This window comes from Ornithodoros turicata, chromosome 7, assembly GCF_037126465.1.
Source record: "Ornithodoros turicata isolate Travis chromosome 7, ASM3712646v1, whole genome shotgun sequence".
Classification (NCBI taxonomy): domain Eukaryota; kingdom Metazoa; phylum Arthropoda; class Arachnida; order Ixodida; family Argasidae; genus Ornithodoros; species Ornithodoros turicata.
The window spans coordinates 43,152,273-43,169,929 of record NC_088207.1 but is presented as its reverse complement, the minus strand read 5'-3'; the positions used below and the strand labels follow the sequence as shown (position 1 = coordinate 43,169,929).

At 44.6% G+C, this 17,657-nt stretch overlaps 2 protein-coding genes across 7 annotated transcripts in view; one reads left to right on the top strand and one right to left on the bottom strand.

Moving 5' to 3' along the window:
* The window catches only part of LOC135401165 (uncharacterized), a 110,360-nt gene that overhangs the window by 23,479 nt on the left and 69,224 nt on the right, over positions 1–17,657 (top strand). The window lies entirely within an intron of this gene.
* LOC135401158 (prestin-like) overlaps positions 1–17,657 on the bottom strand; it is a 75,018-nt gene that overhangs the window by 22,117 nt on the left and 35,244 nt on the right. The window contains exon 1 of one of the 6 annotated variants that reach the window (XM_064633388.1): positions 13,725–14,076. The exons of 4 other annotated variants lie outside the window; for them this stretch is intronic. In XM_064633388.1, the coding sequence (XP_064489458.1) occupies positions 13,725–13,773 (49 nt within the window). In that variant the 5' untranslated portion in view covers positions 13,774–14,076. Of the gene's footprint in view, positions 1–3,640; positions 3,753–13,724; positions 14,077–17,657 lie in introns of those variants that run through there. One more of the 6 variants, XM_064633390.1, reaches the window with a different exon arrangement.

Here is a 17,657-nt window from a genome sequence, read left to right as displayed (position 1 = left end):
TTTTGTGGTAACGAAGTAACTATTCAGTTACTTTCAAAAAAATGGTAATAGTAACAGAATCACGGAAAGAAGGGAGAAGGTCGAGAGGACGGACGACAAATTCTCAGACTCGGCAAAACGTTTATTACAATAACCCAGACTATATACCCAAGATGCGACGCAGAGGGGGGAACGAGACAAAACGAAGGGTCACTAATCACGTTACCATGTGTGGCGATCAGCTTCTTCTGAAGTGCAATTCCTCACTAGCAAAGAGTGGAAGGCAAGTGACGGCGGACGACAAATTCACAGACACAGCAAAAGGTTTATTACAATAACTCAGACTATATACCCAAGATGCGACGCAGATGGGGAGCAAGACAAAACTAAGGGTTACTAATCAAGTTGCCACGTGTGGCGATCAGCTTCTTCTGAAGTGCAATTCCTCATTAATAAAGAGTTGAATGCAAGTGAGGGCATGTTTGTTGGCTGGTTTAACTATGCGGCGGTAACGTAAAAGTAACTCGTTACCTATGAGCAGACTTGTACGTATTTGGAGTATTGTATTTAAAATACTGTATTTTAAATACAATTTGCGGTATTTTGGTACTCTACTCAATACTTTTTGTTTTGTGTATTTGTACTCTATTTAAAATACATTTTATGGTATTTTCTACTCAATACTCTAGTTACATATTTTGGATCTCCCTCTCAGACTTTCTGTGTCTCGCCTTTCCATTATCTTGCTTGCTCAGCGGAAATTTCCTGAGTCCCTTGGACTTGACCCGGACATTGGCCCTTCTTGGAAGTCCCCATTTAGAGATCTTGCCCCGTGTGTACTAATCTTTGGCCAGTCAGGGTTCTATTATGTGTGCCCTGACATGCTGATGCCGAATTCTGAACTCGCCGAGCAGGGACATGCTAGAAGTTTGCTTTGTTCTGGGTCACATATACTTAGTGGAGTTATGTGGTATCTCTTTGTCATCTTTTGGGGACTTGTGTTTAGATGACTCCTATCACACAGCGGCGGTTAGCGTAATGCCCGGGGTTTAGGTGATTCATGTCACGTAGCGGCGACTTGCCGCATTGACTTAGTGACCAGTGACTTTTTGCGATCAAGGATAAATAGTATCTTAATTGTATTTCAAATACTTTTTGGAGTATTTGGTACTCTATCTTAATTACATTAATTTTCATGTATTTATACATTCTTAATTACATTCTAACGTTAGTATTTATTACCTTATCTTAAATACATTTTTGAGTATCTTGTACATGTCTGCTGAGTAACGAGAACTCGTTACTTTTGTGTGTTTGTAACGAGTAACGTATTCAGTTACTTTTTTATGAGGTAACGGGCAACGGTATTTAGTTCCTTTTATTTGGTAACGGGCACAAGTCTGACATATATGTACCGCGAAAATGTGCACTATATGTCTCTCGCCATCACCGCCACCATCATCCCCATCATCTACGCCATGTGCCACCATGTGCAGACAGCTCTGTGTTGCCTTCAGGACGGCGCTCACGTACTGCAATACTTTGATTATTAGTTATCAAGCACAAATTGAACGCGCTGGCCACTTGTCAAGTGTTTTGAGAAGCTGGTTCTCGGTGCTGGAGGTGGTAGCCGAATCCTCTGATCGCGTAGCACAAAGCAGACCAAAAGCAGTGTAGTAGCTTAGATCTATAGCTGGAGCACGGGTTTTGGGCCGATGACTCCCTTTCAAAATAACGTGAGCAGTGGTTAAAAGAAAGGGAACTCCAAACGTAAGAATTGTGCCGAAATATGCAGTTATATATATGACACAAAAAACATTGCAGATTTGTGTCGCTGTGATTGGTAATGTGTGGAGAAACGTTGGTATATCCGTTAGAACACATTAACAAAGTTTTGGGCCCTATCTATAACATTCTAAATGTGACCTTCATGTCGATGCGACACTCTGCTCTGTACACCTCATGCAAAACAGGTTTCCACGCAAAGGACGTGATTTTCACTACGTTTGTCATTTTTTTACCGCCTTTTCCTTTTAAATTGGTAAAACAAACACGGTTTCGTGCTGTATGGTGCTTCAGGCGTACACACGAAATCATTTTTTTTTTCTCTGAGCAGCACCTTCCGCGTTGGCGACACTTGAAAACGAAAGTAAAGCAAATTTTCCCATTTTCGAACTGGGTTTTCGGAATGGGGGCGGTCCAGATCAAAATAGCACCATTGTCTGATTCGATTGTAGAATGCTTCCACTATCTGCTCGTAAGAAACTGAAAAACTTTGACATGTCAGCACCATGAAACTGCGGAACACCATGCGTATGCACATATAAAGTATTCTTTTTCGAGACCCGTGTGACGCGTGTTTGGAATAAGTCCACAATCAAAGCGTGGTATTAATTACCAAAACGCGCTTCAGGAAAAGCTACAACATGTCACATTCATGCAACCAACCTTATGCAGTTAACTCCGTCACACGGACCTTAGCCATAAGGCACGAATACTCCAACAAGCTTCAATACCGAAGTCGTCCTTGTGGTGGCACAAATCACGGAAGTTTTTCTTATTCTGTGCATACTGGGCAGCACGTCCGTCTGAAGGGTAATGCGCCTTGGAGATGTACGGAAACTAACAAAAGTGTCGTAAAGAAGGCTTTTTGAGAGGTACGCACTGCAATATATACATACAGTATACGTACATACGGTATCGTAAAAAGCGGAAACTCACGACCTTCTAGTGAACTGTATACCGAGAAATATGCGGACTGCTGTCATTTACGACGAAATATTTCAGTGTAGATCCACTGTTCCAAATGCAACGGAAGACCTATCATCAGCATGAAAACGTGACGTGCTAAGTCATACCACAGCACGCGACATTGTAGAATAAACATATCACTGTTCAGCTGACGGTCCCTGTCTCGATTAGTCTTATCATACGCAAACACGAGTGCCAGAAAATTGCAACACCAGAATGTATAGTGTGCGTGCTCCTATTCTTTGGTCCCCGTCCGCTATGTCTACGTAAGTTCCGGTTATTGCCAGTTACGGGGCTTTTACAAATTTTTGAGCAAAACGTTTGTGCTATTATTTTCACTTATGATTCGCGTCAACTCGGGTGTAGCTGACGCATTCTGGTATTACACCGTTTTACTACGTCGCACGCTATCGCCTTTGCGTACGTAAGGGATAGCGCTGCTGGTTCTGCGCACGCGTGCTTCGCGCGGTGCGCAGAACCACCGGACTATCCCTTGGCCTTAGTACGCAAAGGCGACAGCGTATATACAGCGATCTAAGTATACGGCGATCTAAGACTCTATCATCGGGAAGACGTAATCGGGGTAAAACATCGTGTTTTTGTGAAAATATAAAATGAAATGTCAAAATGTGAAATGAAAAGTGAAAATGTAATTCGCGAAAAAATCCGCTTCCACAAAATGCGTACCAAGACTGATTGATTGAGTGACTGATGTTCCTCGATAGGCCGATACACGTTAGAGTGATGGGACCGGCTGGAAGACAGCAACCACAAGCTTCGCAGCGAAAACAGCATTAAAGCATTTATGGCATTATAGAATACGAAAATGATAAATGTAATAGATGAATTTTCGTTTTAGCACGCGTCTACTCCTTGTAATATCGCAAGTAAACTTCATGGTAACACTTACGAAACATTCTCCTACTTCATGGTTGCAGATCCTTAATCCTTTTTTAATGCACAGACACTCAATACACCAGCCTTTAGCACCGAGGCAACGCTGCTGTGAATGTACTTTGTTGGCACACTATACGAACACTGCGTAGACGGCGCAGTTCCACCAGGTGCGCGATCAACGAGAAGGTATAGAACAAAGGGAACCTTTTCTAAAGACGTTGCCCTCTCCATAAAGTGGATTGAGTTTCGATGTATTGTCATGTAATGTAGAACGATGTTCAATGATTGAGGCAACTGGAAGTAAATTGAAGGCAAACGAAGTTGTAGCCTGTTCTGTGTAGTGGGTGGTAAAGCTTGTATCCCCTTGTACATGAGCTCCCTTCTCGGGTATCTACAGACACACTAGGACCTGCCTCAGTAGGGCAGTTGATAACGTGCCCGTCTAGTGATCTCGAGGTTACGGGTGTGAACCCGGCCGAGGACACCGGCAGTTTGGCGGCATTGCACAAATCGCTTAAACACATTGATCCCTGCGGCCGGGGACATCACAGTTGTACACCCCAGAGTATGATCCCGAAGACCCGAAGAGTAGGCCCCCTGCCTCTATCACCTCGCAGCGTGAGCGAACATATCTGATAACTTCTTGGGCGTCATCGTAAGTTGCTTCACAGTTAGAGAACAAAGTGAGGAAATATGAACTGTTCTGTGCAGGCAGCTGACGCGAAGAAGTCGAAAATGAGGAACCTGCATGGGCATTACTCAACGGGAGGGAACGAAAAAGTTCTGCTGCACGAAATCGGCGACGAGGCGAAGATACAAACAACAACTTTATTTTGAGATGGAGAGTGGGGAGGTTCATCACCAGAGGCGATACTCTATACCCCATTGCTGGTGGGGATGTGGGGAATAAAATAATGAGCCGCTTCACAATAACGATCGAAGTCCGGTGGTGTCCAGGAATGTCGAAAGAGCTGTGAGCGCAGATCGTTGCTGGGCTGGATTGGGCCAGGGACCAAGCAATTTCGATAGGGAGAAGGGGCGAGAGTCCAGCTGACTAAGAGACTCGGAGAGTGCGGTTCGGGAAGGTTGGTATAGTGGTGGCAATGAAGAAGAATGTGCTCCAGATCCTCAAGAGCACCACGGTGGCAGCAGGTGGGAGAGTCAACTTGTCTCAAGCGGTATCGCCACTGAGCTGTAAAGGCCACATCGAGTCGCATTCGGTGAATTAATGCAGCATCTTGACGAGAAGTGTTTCGTGGCATGCGGAAAGCGAGCGTTGGATCAACTCTGCTCAACATAGATGGGGGGGAGAATGTCGGTTGTCCATTGGCGGGAAGCCATGGGTGTCACGAGGCGTTGCAGAATGGAACGCCGGTCTCCTCTCAGCAGAGCAATACTGGTCCGTGTCCGATACGAGAGTGCTGCTTCTGCGGCGCTGTCGGCCTGCTCGTTCCCCACGACACCACAATGGGCTCGAACCCACTGGAGAACTAGCCTATGGCCTGCTGCGTAGACTGTGTGATAAGCCATTAACACATCTCTGACTAGGGGTGCGGATGGTCCTCGTATGCCGGAATTTTCAATAGCTTGAAGTGGTGATTCGGAGTCTGTGAAGAGGCGAAGATACGTGTCCCTTATAACCACTTCAAAAGCGGTTTCGACGCCATTATAGCACCCGTGATTGCTAAAGGCGACCCCACGAGGAAATAACGAGCACTAACCGAAATGAGTCGCATAGCGTAGCCTTGGTATGCATCAAAGTGAATTTCGGTTTCACCATCGGTATATTTAGACATCATATCAAAGATCTTATTAGATATATCGCTTTTTCATATAATCTATCGCCCCTGGCGATGAAACTCCCCATTCATCATCTTAAAATAAGGTTGTTGTTGTCATATAACCTGATATGACATCAGATCATGGTATCAGATATGATCTTATCAGACATATTATTTAATTATTTCAGAGTTGTGTCGCCCCTTGCTATATTTGTAATCCCCGGCGTGTTGAAACGACTACGGTGACTTATGTAACATAAGTCGCCGTAGTCGTTCCAGCGCACTGGGGGATTAAAAGTAAGTTTAAAAGAAATATAAGTTTACGTTCCAACAGATTCCTTCCTTTTCCCATGAGAAGCTGCAATCTTTTTCTTTCGCCTTGGGGCGAACATGAAGCGCTCTTACGAACTACATAAAGCCGTTTCTATATACGGTACTGACAATTTCATTGAGTTTGTTATTTTCTGTTCTTGCATCTGTTCTGTGGTTTTCTGCTTTTGCAGCGAAGCCACCGTTGTATGTCTTTCGGAGAATTGTCAAATACACTTTGTTCTGTAAATGACTGGAATTATTGAAAGCGCGCTTATGCCTCGATACTCAGTCAGGTTTGCGTCACGGTAAAAGCGATCGTTAAACAATAAGAAAGGACATTCTTGTAAACTTCATACAGACGGAATTTCTTCAAAAGGTCTTTGACCACTGCTGCTCCTGACACTTGACGTCATTCGCGCCTATTGTGCACCGAGTGTAATACTATATCCTCAGCGAGATTAAGACACTCGCGCGACACTTCTCAAGAGTCGTAGATTGGAACTGCTTTTCCAAAACAAAATACAGCTATGAACATCACAACTATGGCAGAAGACACATCTTGCCGCGACCACGGCATTTTCATTGTCAGGTAAATCTGTTGTACATTCGTACGAAACAAACTTGTTAAAAGCTAATTAAAAGCAAGGTGGTGGATAATGGCCTACTATAGTACTGTGACCCAAGCAGAAAAATATATTGGCCCAATACTGGCTAATATATTGGCAATACTGATCCAAGAGTGGACCATTATTGGGCCGGTATTGCAAATGTTCAGCCGATATTGGGCCAAGAAGCTGTGCTGCTTGGGGAGCAGGGCATTGCTGTGAACGCGACAAACACATCGCTACAAGACACGCCTCGCAGAAAGCATGCGCAACGTGAGGAACAGCTGAGTAAAATTCATAGGAGCGTGGATGTAATTACCGAAATATCATCCTCATCTTGTCCACAATGAAGGAGCCCCCACAGGTGTGCACGACACTGTCGCCTCACGCTCAGGGTTCGCCGAAAAGAACAGTCGGTACGGCTGGCGTCAAAGTTAACTTGAACACCGCTCCAACCTGCGATGGTGGGAACAGAGCCACCCTGGCATCGCCTAGCAGACTACAAAGCCTTCGTAAAGAGGGTCATCCCTCCAACTGTAAATAGATGACTAAAAAACACCCTCCTGCCGTTAATTCTACTAAGCACCACCAGGGTCCGCAGGCCGGAATGGCGTTCAACTTAACTCAGATGCGAGCTGTACGTGTACCTTCCGCACGGCTAGAACTTCGAACACACCATCAGACAGGTGCTTTACCTCGAACTTTTATGTTATCGTAGACGGCACCGACGGAATGCATTCAGAATGAGGCATACATGAAACCATTATAATGGTTTCATTATAATGGTTATAATGGTGTGCCTTATTCTGAACGCATTCCTTATTCTGCGTGCTCTTGTGGCAAGCGAGCGGCACTGTAGAGGCTTAAAAATTCACAAAGGTTTGTGAAGTTAGTGTGAGAGTTCACCTGCATGAGAGTGTGTTTCCACGAGACCTCCAGCTTCGTCTACATGTTTCACTCGATGCACCCCACACTATAGCGTGAAATATTGCAACACCGAACAATGGCGACAAATAAGGAGGCAGTATTACCTGAAAGTGCCGCATCATGTGGACCTGATTTCACATCACAAAAGCGGACACAACCAATAATGTATTTTCGTCGTCTTTTGTTTACATCAAAGGCTGTCCAGTTTAATCATTTGAAGGGTACGTGCGCCAGACAATGAAAGCAAGAAAGCGGGCTCGAGACTCTTGAGGTTGATTTTATCGCGCAAATTCTTTAAAAATGTTTTTCTATCTCGACGCGGAAATAGTAAAAAAATACTCGTCGTGGCAGTGACGGCTTCACGAGCTCGCCGTTCTTGGCATTCGAGGGCAGTCTCGCAGATGTGGCTGGATCAGGGAGGTTGAAGAGGATAAGAAATTGGCGGCGCGTACGAAAAAAGATCGGAGTCAGAAGGGAAGAAAGAAGATCTGACATTAATCCGAGCAGGAGACATCGCTCGGGTGACAGCTAGTTCGTGACGTCAACCGTCAATTTGTTACTATGTAGATCTGATTTTCCCCTGAGCATGACAGCTGCTCGTAGCGACAGTGGGGCCGGGAGCGAAGATTACGTGTTCTCCGAGTACGTGCTCTCCCGAGATAGGAGAAAGTGGCAGCAGGGGAGGTGGCATTACGTGGCCTTAAGGGGGACTTTGGGCTAAGGAGGTGATGGTGTAACGGACGGGACCGGACACTCGACGAAATCACTCCCAGTCAAGAAACATATTCTTCATTAAATCGAAATAAATTGAAATATCATACCGCAGCTGGAGTTCCCAGGTGTACCCTCTCTGGCTTTTCTTGCCCAACATGGCAAACAACAACGTGTGCTTCTGTGCTGAGGTACTCGAAAGCAAATCGCTTTCAAGCGGTCGGCATGTATAAATGTGAGTTATGGGGAACATAGAACATGTTGCGCTTGTATGATCCTTGACTAGAATGTATGAAATTTTATCAATACGTTAGTTTTGTGGGTTACAGGTCTCTTATGAATTCGAGTGATAAACTTCCGGTGCTGTCTTGTAATATTTAGGTTTGTAACAGCATGCTAACAATCTGTTACGAGGCTGAATTTCAGCAGTGTTGAACAAGAGAGAACTGATGTTCTGAGGCCGGAACAACATAGAAAGGACAAATACATACAAAGCATCTAATTGCCTAAGAAATTAACGATGAAAGAAGAAAGTCACTGAAAAGGTTAGCCAGCTGTAGGACTCGAACCCACATCTTCTGGGTTGTCGGTCCAGGGCTCTTCCAATTGGAAAGAAGAAAGTCACTGAAAAGGTTAGCCAGCTGAAGGACTCGAACCCACATCTTCTGGATTGCCCGTCCAGAGCTCTACCAATTGAGCTAAGCTAACACACCTCCTCAGCGACTTCCAAGGGTGCGTCATCTGAAGGGACAAACCAACCACTCACTGGTAGAGCCCTGGACCGGCAATCCAGAGGATGTGGGTTCGAGTCCTTCAGCTGGCTAACCTTTTCTGTGACTTTCTTCTTTCATCTTCAGCACTGTTGTTTTCCTTCCTTTCCCAACACATTTGAAGTGTTTTCATGAGGCAGTATGTCCTCTCTCTCACGAAATTGCTTGGTCCCTGGCCACATCCAGCCCACCAACGCTCTCCCCTCAAAGCTCTCTTCACCTTTCTGGATATTATAAGACTTCGATCCCTATTGTGAAGGGGCTCATTATTTCATTCCCCGCATCACCACCAGCAATGGGGTAAGACTCTAAAGTTCCTGTGGCTGCTGTTTATTAGAAAATGGGGAGAAAAGAAAGCATCGCATAGAGGGCGTACCGGTTAAGATGATACCATGACGATATGCGCGACGTATAACCTTCTAAACGTAAGAGGATATCCACGCTCTTCCCATACTGCTTACGAGGTAAACACGAGAGGCTTTATTGTCTGGTGTATCTGCTTGGGGTAAGATATGGAGGAGTTCGATCTTCAGTTGATGATTTCCGCACGCGCTTCTATTCTCAGCGGCTCTTCCTACACTGCCTTGAATAAACAAACCCTGATTGAGTATTCAGGCATGGAGGCGCTCGTTCATTTTTCGCGGGCAAGTTTTCACGTTTCCTGTTTACTTATTTAGACAACCGAGAATGCAAATGACTTCCTTTATTTCTTTCAACGGGAAGACAGGGCGTGATATTCCACAAGCGGCATGGCGGAGTACATAAAAGCATCGGGTCGTTGTGGGTACCTTCAAGGTATTGCTGAAGACTGTGAGGTGGTGGGTTCGAATCCTATACCACCGGCTGTGAGAGTCTGAGGTTTTCCATGGGTTTTTCTACAGACTTCCTAGACGGTTGCCGGCACAATTCCCTTTGAAGACGGCCCGCGACGTATACTAAGCCCTTGTCCCCATCCCTTCCTGCTATCCTCTCTCCACGTGTCCAAGTTCATACGCTGGTCATAGTCACAGTGATAATAATTAATAAAATTAAATTAATACAAGTGATAATAATTCCGATCTGCAACCTTAGAATGTGTGAGATGACAGATTAACCATTGAGTCACCGTGGCCGGCATGTGGTGCCGGAGGATAGAGGGGAACTTCGCAATCGAAGTGGCCTGGTCCCTGATTCCAGCCAGTTTGTCTTCTGCCACGTTGTTTCACGGCTCCATTTGTTTGAAACGAAGTAAGTGCATATGGATCAGGGATGGGCAGTAATAGTAATACTTTGTATTATAATACTATTACTGTAATACTTTTGAGTATTTGTATTATGTATTATAATACTCATTTTTGAAATGTATTTGTATCTGTATTATAATACACAAAACGAGGTATTACATGTATTATAATACTTTTGAAGGTGTAATACTTTCCCAGAGGTTGTAAGTTCGACCTGCAAAGTGTCACCCGCGCACTTTATCAGTAATTTTTCGGGTCCCACAAACATTTGAACACGAACAAGGCTCCTATTACTGTGTTCCCCTGCCCCAAATTATCCCAAAGCGAGTGACTTTGGGGCCAGAGGTTACTGGAGGTTTCCTCGCATTCCTTCTACTTCAGAATCCCTAAGGATGAGTCATACCAGTACAAGCCCTTTGTCTTATGAAAGAGTGCGTCCAGTGCAGCCAGTCACCCCTGTACGTGGTTGCACTATGGGCAGTCACAGGTTTTTGAATGGCCCACATTTTATCGTCCAGAGTGGATGAAATCAGGGCTCTGCCACAGTGAGAGCAAGTTGTTCACTGGGATCGAGTTGATCAGCGCTATCTGATCTTATTCGGAAAGATCAGGCCATGTGCAAAAATGTAAGCGTGAATAAAACGTCATTGGAGAATGATTGTCTCGATAAGTAATGGGCATATATCTAAGTAATTCTTTTGTTCTTTTCCTTTTTTTCTTCCCAAGTTAAGTATATTACAAGCGTATTACTCGTGTAATACACAGAAGTATTAGTATTATGTATTATAATACTCATTTTTGAAATGTATTTGTATCTGTATTATAATACCGATTTCTAGGAAGTATTATGTATTAGTATTATAATACAAAATATGAGTATTACTGCCCATCCCTGATATGGATGAATGTTGATTATAAGAACAATGCAGTGCCTCTTGCATAGCTTTTGAATTCAACGAACAACAAACAAATTCAATTAGAATTCAATTGTCCCAAAATATCAGAATACATAGTGACCACTCTACCATATCCGCTTATGTCGTAACTAGCGTCTTCGTATTGTTCGACGGCCAGCTTCGCACAACACAAACACAAGCTTTCCCCGTACGTCAACACTTCTTATGTCGAATATGTTGTCTGTCTCAGAACCAAGAAGGACGTGCCAGACGCTCACTCAGAAAGATATTTTGCCGACAAAGTACCATAAAGAGAAATTCTGCTAGCCATCCGTTACATCTAGATCGGCACAACGCGATTGAAGCGCATCCAAATTCTCAATCCCGGTGCCCATATCCAGTCTCCGATCTTTTCGTATGCATAAGTACCATCCTTGCGACGGCATGACAATCCAATACTCCACTTGTTGACGACAGCGAGTTCACTTTGTTGCTAGGCTGTAGCAAGACAGTCACAAATGTTCAGTGTTAATTAATGTTGTTCGGTGTGATGTTCAATGACAACTGACAAGTGCAGGGCGCCCTTAGGACAGCCACCCTGCTCCAAGTCTTCCCCCCTTTTTTCACTCTCTTTTTTTTTTTTCAGTTAATTACTACTACTACAACTGCATGTAGATTGCTGGCGCGCGTGCACGCTGATCATGCTGGCGATGTTGCTTCCAGAGCTTTAAAGATGAGACACATTTTTCGGTCACCGTTCTTTTATATATAGTTTTATTTATATATAACTCTCGCGTGGCGATGGCTTGGTGTGGAAGGGGTGAGATGATGAGTGATTGGATGAGAGAGCACTACAGGTTTATTTACATTACTATTTGCAATTAACGGATAGATGCAATACAAAGTAGTGAACTGGTTGTGACGATGGCTAAGACTGGACTGCCTGGGACAGTCGAAGCGTCCCTCCCAAACTGTTCGTGGAAGAAGTCCTCTCCCCCATTTCTTGGAACTGAGGGGTGCCCTATTCTAGAACTCTCTATTATCTACAAAATTTGCATAATATAAACAAAAAAATTGAAGTGGCAGATCGTTTTCGCCATGCGGGGCTAGTTACAATCCCATACTCCACACAGAAATCTCTTGCAAAACGGCTGCTGCTTTTATTTGATACCCCGCCAGGGGGAGTGTGTCACACGCGAAATACTCCGAGAAAGATGATACTGTCACTGATATCGAATAGTGCATCTGTGGTATACCAGCTGCTAACTCCGCTAGACTGCGCAATCAGTGACATTATCCGTGTATTTACGCGACCGACATTCTCCAGAATAGTCTAGCAGAAGATGCACAAAACGTCATAGCTTTCTGCTGCCACGTGAGCACGAGCGCTCAGCCAACACCACCTAGGTACAGAAAGCTTGCTTGTTGCCTCCTCTCCCTCCTTCGCTACGTGGACATATGAAGTCAGAATTCGTCTGCTACTGCTGCGATGCGCCGTTCTGCAAATTCAAGAACTCGCAAATGATTGCACCTAACTTAGAACCTGTAGACTCGAATCCGTAGACGAAAAGTGTAACTAGCTTTCCAGAAAATCAGTCTTGAGAAAGATAACGCACCGTTTTGCGCTTTATTTTAAAGTTTTCCCATTTAGCACGCGGGCACGTTCAATCACTACTCGCAGACGACGGTGGTTCGTCTCCATGGCTACGACCGTTGAAAACACTATCCTGATTGGCTGACTCTTAGTTGTTACGTCACGTCGACGAGTGAGCAGGCTTTCTCTATCTAGGTAGCGTCGGCTCGACGTCATGTTTTCTTCTGCATTTCTAATCATGGGGTACGTCTTGCAACGTCGCCACAAGATATTCCGTAGCAGACGACATAGTCGATGGTGCCGTCTGCTAGTGCACAGTACGTCGCTCTCGATATTCCAACGCCGTGAGCATGCCCAACATCGGAACTTTCACTCCATAAGCAGTTTTTTTTCTGCTTTTTCTTCCGCTAGAATATTCCATGAAGGTGTCGCTCATGGGAATGCACGGCAAGACTAACTTGAAGTAGACTGTCTCATATTCGGGCATGTCGTACGCAAGTGCGAGTGTCACAGCTTCTTCATGACCATAAAGTCAGCAAAAATATGTAATGAAGCTTCAGGAGGCCATCTAATAAATTACGGAAAAGCGTGGGGTCTTGCATTTCCCCTGCTGAGTGCTGAATTGCATGCTTGCGGCCCCGATCTTGAGCTCTCGCATAACAAGCGTTATCGTTATATTTAAACTTCGCGCGCTCCAAAGCTGCTCTGATAGGCTCGCGCAAGAGCTCGTGGCGAATCACGCACAGTTCCTTTAGAAGTCGGCCCAGGACGCACATTCCCCCAGGGCGTCAGTCGTGACGTTGCCCACATACGTGAGGCCGACAACGGCAAGCCCTATCACCACCCACCACCACCACCACGGAGCGAGGTGATGCTTTTCACGCGCGTTATGGGATAACGACAAGTTGAAGATCGGGGACCACCTGTCGTTTAGTGATTCAGCCACACTCATGCCATGTCAGTTGGCTACATTGTATTGGTATAGTGCTAACGGCACTTTTTCAAATCGGCTATTTCAAGCGTCCCATGGTGCTGACCGTCAAAAGCTGCAGTTAGAAAAGTGACACGAACTTTCGGATAAAAAAAAATCGCAGCGGAATATATCACTCCCTATTCAGTGTTTCTGCCACCAACCAATGTAATAATTTGCGCCAAAACGCGGTGCCGTCAAACGCAAGAGCCACGATAACATACATGCACCCTACCTCACACACAATGCTCACTATCCTACCATATCACATCTGATATCGCACAATGTAAGTGCCTGTAAAAACTCACCCAGCAGGTAACGCGTTTCGTCATCTTTGCTTCGTTTGTCTCCCGCCATGAAGAGCTCGCACGATCAAACATCCAGAATACGAACGAGAATTCGCTCAGTGTCCAGCTCGAGAGCACGTGCTGAGGATTGATGTCGCCCACGAGAAACGTGACACAAGTGCAGCGGTACACGGGCAGATGGCCGACGAGCGGCGCAGTCCAGTGGGATCGTGAAGTACGTCTCAAGCAAGCCAGTACATTCCCGGCAGACAAACAGCAGCCGATAAGCATCCTCTCCACTCATGCGGAAGACTCATGGTGGCCGATAAATAGTGTACGTTGTTGTTGTTGAAGGTCACACTCCGCGCTCGTGGCGAACATCTCAACTTGAACATGTAATGTGGAAAGCTCATGCGAACGTATTTGTCTTTGACTGCGCATCTGCCTGGCCCAGATGTGGAGCGATTGTGTTGATTAATCACATGCTCGGTGATTTCCGCATGCGCAGAAGCATAACGCGCTGTCCAAAAGCCAAAGAATATAGTTATAGCAAACAAGAGGGAAGAAAAAGAAGGAAAAAGAGAAATGTGTAAAAATGATGAGTTTGGCTTACAGCACGGATGTCCGTGGAGTGCTTTTTTTTTTTTTCGTGGAGTCATTTCTCTGAGTCTGAGAAAATAAACACTGAAGAATTCGAGATGTAGACGATACAACGGCAGGCTTGTTACACGATACTCAAAAATAGCATATAGTTTAGTTGCTGAGTACCAGTCAAAAAAGTAACTGAGTAGAGTACTAAAAGTTCATAATACTATAAATACTGACACGAGTAATTAGTTACTTTCGAGATACAATCAAGTTATAATTTGTAAAATTTTCTGTCAGACAAATGCAAATAAAGTGACGATGAAAACCGATGCCCTTGTATTCTCGCGGTATCTTCTTTGTGCATGCTCTCCTCCTCGCTCTCCACCGCGCGGGCGTCTCGCGAATGTCGAGAATGTCGTTCGCGATGCTGCGATCTGGTGAGGAGGAAGGCCCGCGCAAAACGAACATGAGCGAGCAAGCCACCTACTGTCATGATCGACTGTTCATTTCAATTAATTCCTCTTAATTAATAATCTTCGTTGGCTATGAGCCCACGAAACACCGCTCCCCTCCCCGGGCTTAGAGAAAGCCCGAAAAAGACGCCCATCAAGGCAACACATTGTCCCGCGTATACCCACTAAACCTAAGGCGGTGCAGAATGTCGGGGACACTCCGGAATATCTGAGATGGAATGTATGCACATGTATAGGTGGCATATAGTGCCTAACCTAGACAGACGAAGTTCCTTTTTCTCGGCCATTCGGCCATTAACCTAATAAATACTGAAGCTTAAGGGTACTTGTACAAGAACACAAAGGTTCCACAAACGGTATAGAAGATAGTGTAAGTTGAGTAGCGTACAAGTCTGGATACGACACCCGCAACGTCCTCAGACTAAAATCAATGTCACGATCATAGCTGTCTCGCGACGTGAATACACGAATTATCATTATCTAAAACAAAGGTTGCCTATATTTTCAATATCGCTATCTATCGCGAAGTGCAAATTCTCGCGCCTGACTGACAGTGTATACAAGGGTCGCCATCCTATTCTAAAGACATCGATGAAAGAAACGAAGGTTCCGTTTTCAGTGTGTGTAGCATGTGAAAAAATAAATAAAATAAAATAATGATCAGTAACAACAAATAATAAAATACAACCTGGTTCAATGTTGTACATTAGTAAGTAATTATTACTTCGTAATGAACAACGCCGAAAAATACAGGCTCGCATTTCACCTATAGGACTTAACGGAAAGGAAACTGCGAACATATACACGAATAGATACGTGCAATATGACATGTCTTATGAGGGGGAACTTCTGTTGAGGGTTTCGTGGTTTCCACTCGGCATTATTTGGTCCTCTGTGTATCGTGCGCGACCTCAGGACACTCGCACATGTGGTGGAGTCTTATGATGCCCGAATCCGTGAACAGTTCACTTCGCGGCCGGTACAGTACTTCCGCCCTGGTCCCCTCCGAAATTCATCTGTGCAAACTTTTACATGAACATATATGAACATGAACATATGGGTATGAGCATATGGGTATGAACATATGGGTAGGAGCATATGGGTATGAACATATGGGTAGGAGCATGTGAGTATGAACATATGGGTAGGAGCATATGGGTATGAACATAGCACTATCGAAGCAAGGTGTACTGAATGACACACGACTTCGTGGCAGACTTGTGCCCGTTACCAAAAAATAGGAACTAAATACCGTTACCCGTTACTTCAGAAAAAAAGTAACTAAATACGTTACTCGTTACCAACATACAAAAGTAACGAGTTCTCGTTACTCACAGGTAACGAGTTACTTTTACGTTACCGCCGCATAGTTAAAGGCGCCAACAAACATGCCGTCACTTGCCTTCAACTCATTATTAATGAGAAATTGCACTTCACAAGAAGCTGATTTCATGAAATTTACATCAGTGATATTCGTTCTCTTTCGTGTGAAGACATCTGCTGCGGAAGTGGGGGTGATAGGAGGTTATGAAAACACAAGAACAGACACCAGTTTCCGTGCCACCGATCACCAACGGTTCCCCAAAACAGACGAGGAGCTGCGTCATAATTCAGGACGTCCAGAAAGTTAGCAAAGACAAGAAAATGCTAGAAGTCGAAACGCGTTTTTTGTAGCCATAGCACAATTGGTGCCCATTCTTGGGAAGAAGGAGTGATGGTCGGAGATTACGGAAACAAGAGAAAAGACAAGGGCTTTCGTTTAAAACGATTCAGCACCTCAACAACACATCCAGCGAGGGACTGCAATAATACTTTGAGTCACACGTGGTCGTGGGTCACGTAGGTCCACGTATTGCGCAACGTGGAGTGCCGAAATGTGCTCCCCCGCGCTGAAGAAAATGAACGAGTAACGTGAGTAACGAGTTACCAATTTTTGTAACTGATTCCGTTACTATTACCATTTTTTAAAAAAGTAACAGAATCGTTACTTCGTTACCAAAAAAAGTAACCGTTACCAAGTAACGAGTTACTTGTAACGAGTTAGGCACAACTCTGCTTCGTGGTAACTGAAGCACGGCGTATGCTAGGCATCTTTTGTAGCAGGGACCGTGTAGGACCCTCTTGGCAGGCAAAGGAAGAAGAAGAAGAAGAAGAGAGAGAGTAAAAAAATCCCTCATGCGTCATACTACCTTCGTTTTGCTGCACAACATCTCAACTTTTACTTCGTATTTCAGGTACAATTTACCTGATCGCGTGGGTATATTACAGCGATATTTATAATACGTGTATATTTATCCGCGTTCTAGGCATAAAAATTGTTTCAACGTCGTGCTTTCTCATTCCCATCCTATTGGCTATTCTAAGCACCAATATTTGCAATTATTATGACATCTCTTATACGAGCACTACTTAGCCGTATGCATTCTTCATGAAGTTCATAGACGTTCAGATTATTTCGGAAAACTTCACTACGTGGTAACTGGCGGTTTTATGGTGCCTGCATTAGTTGAAACGGTGATTTTTCTGAATATCCAGATTAACTGTTCAAAGAAGTACAGGCACACACGACTGGAAATGAAAACAAAATGTCGAGTGTCTTGATGAGGGTAGAACAAATCAAACCGAAAATAAGAGCATTCTTCGTTACAAGACTGATTAGCTCAAAGCAATTAGTCACTCTGTCACAGTTGATTGCTGTGCCAGCAGAACACCGATTGCTATAATAGCTGCAGACTGCTTATTGTTATTTGCGTCATTTCTTTTGCTTTTCTACTGTACGCCACCTGGGGACACTTCTCTCATCCCCGCCTCATTTACATGTCACTCACTACTTCGGGACGGCTACAGCATTGTAATTGGAGCGGCGAAACACTCCAGGTGTCTCACCTGCACT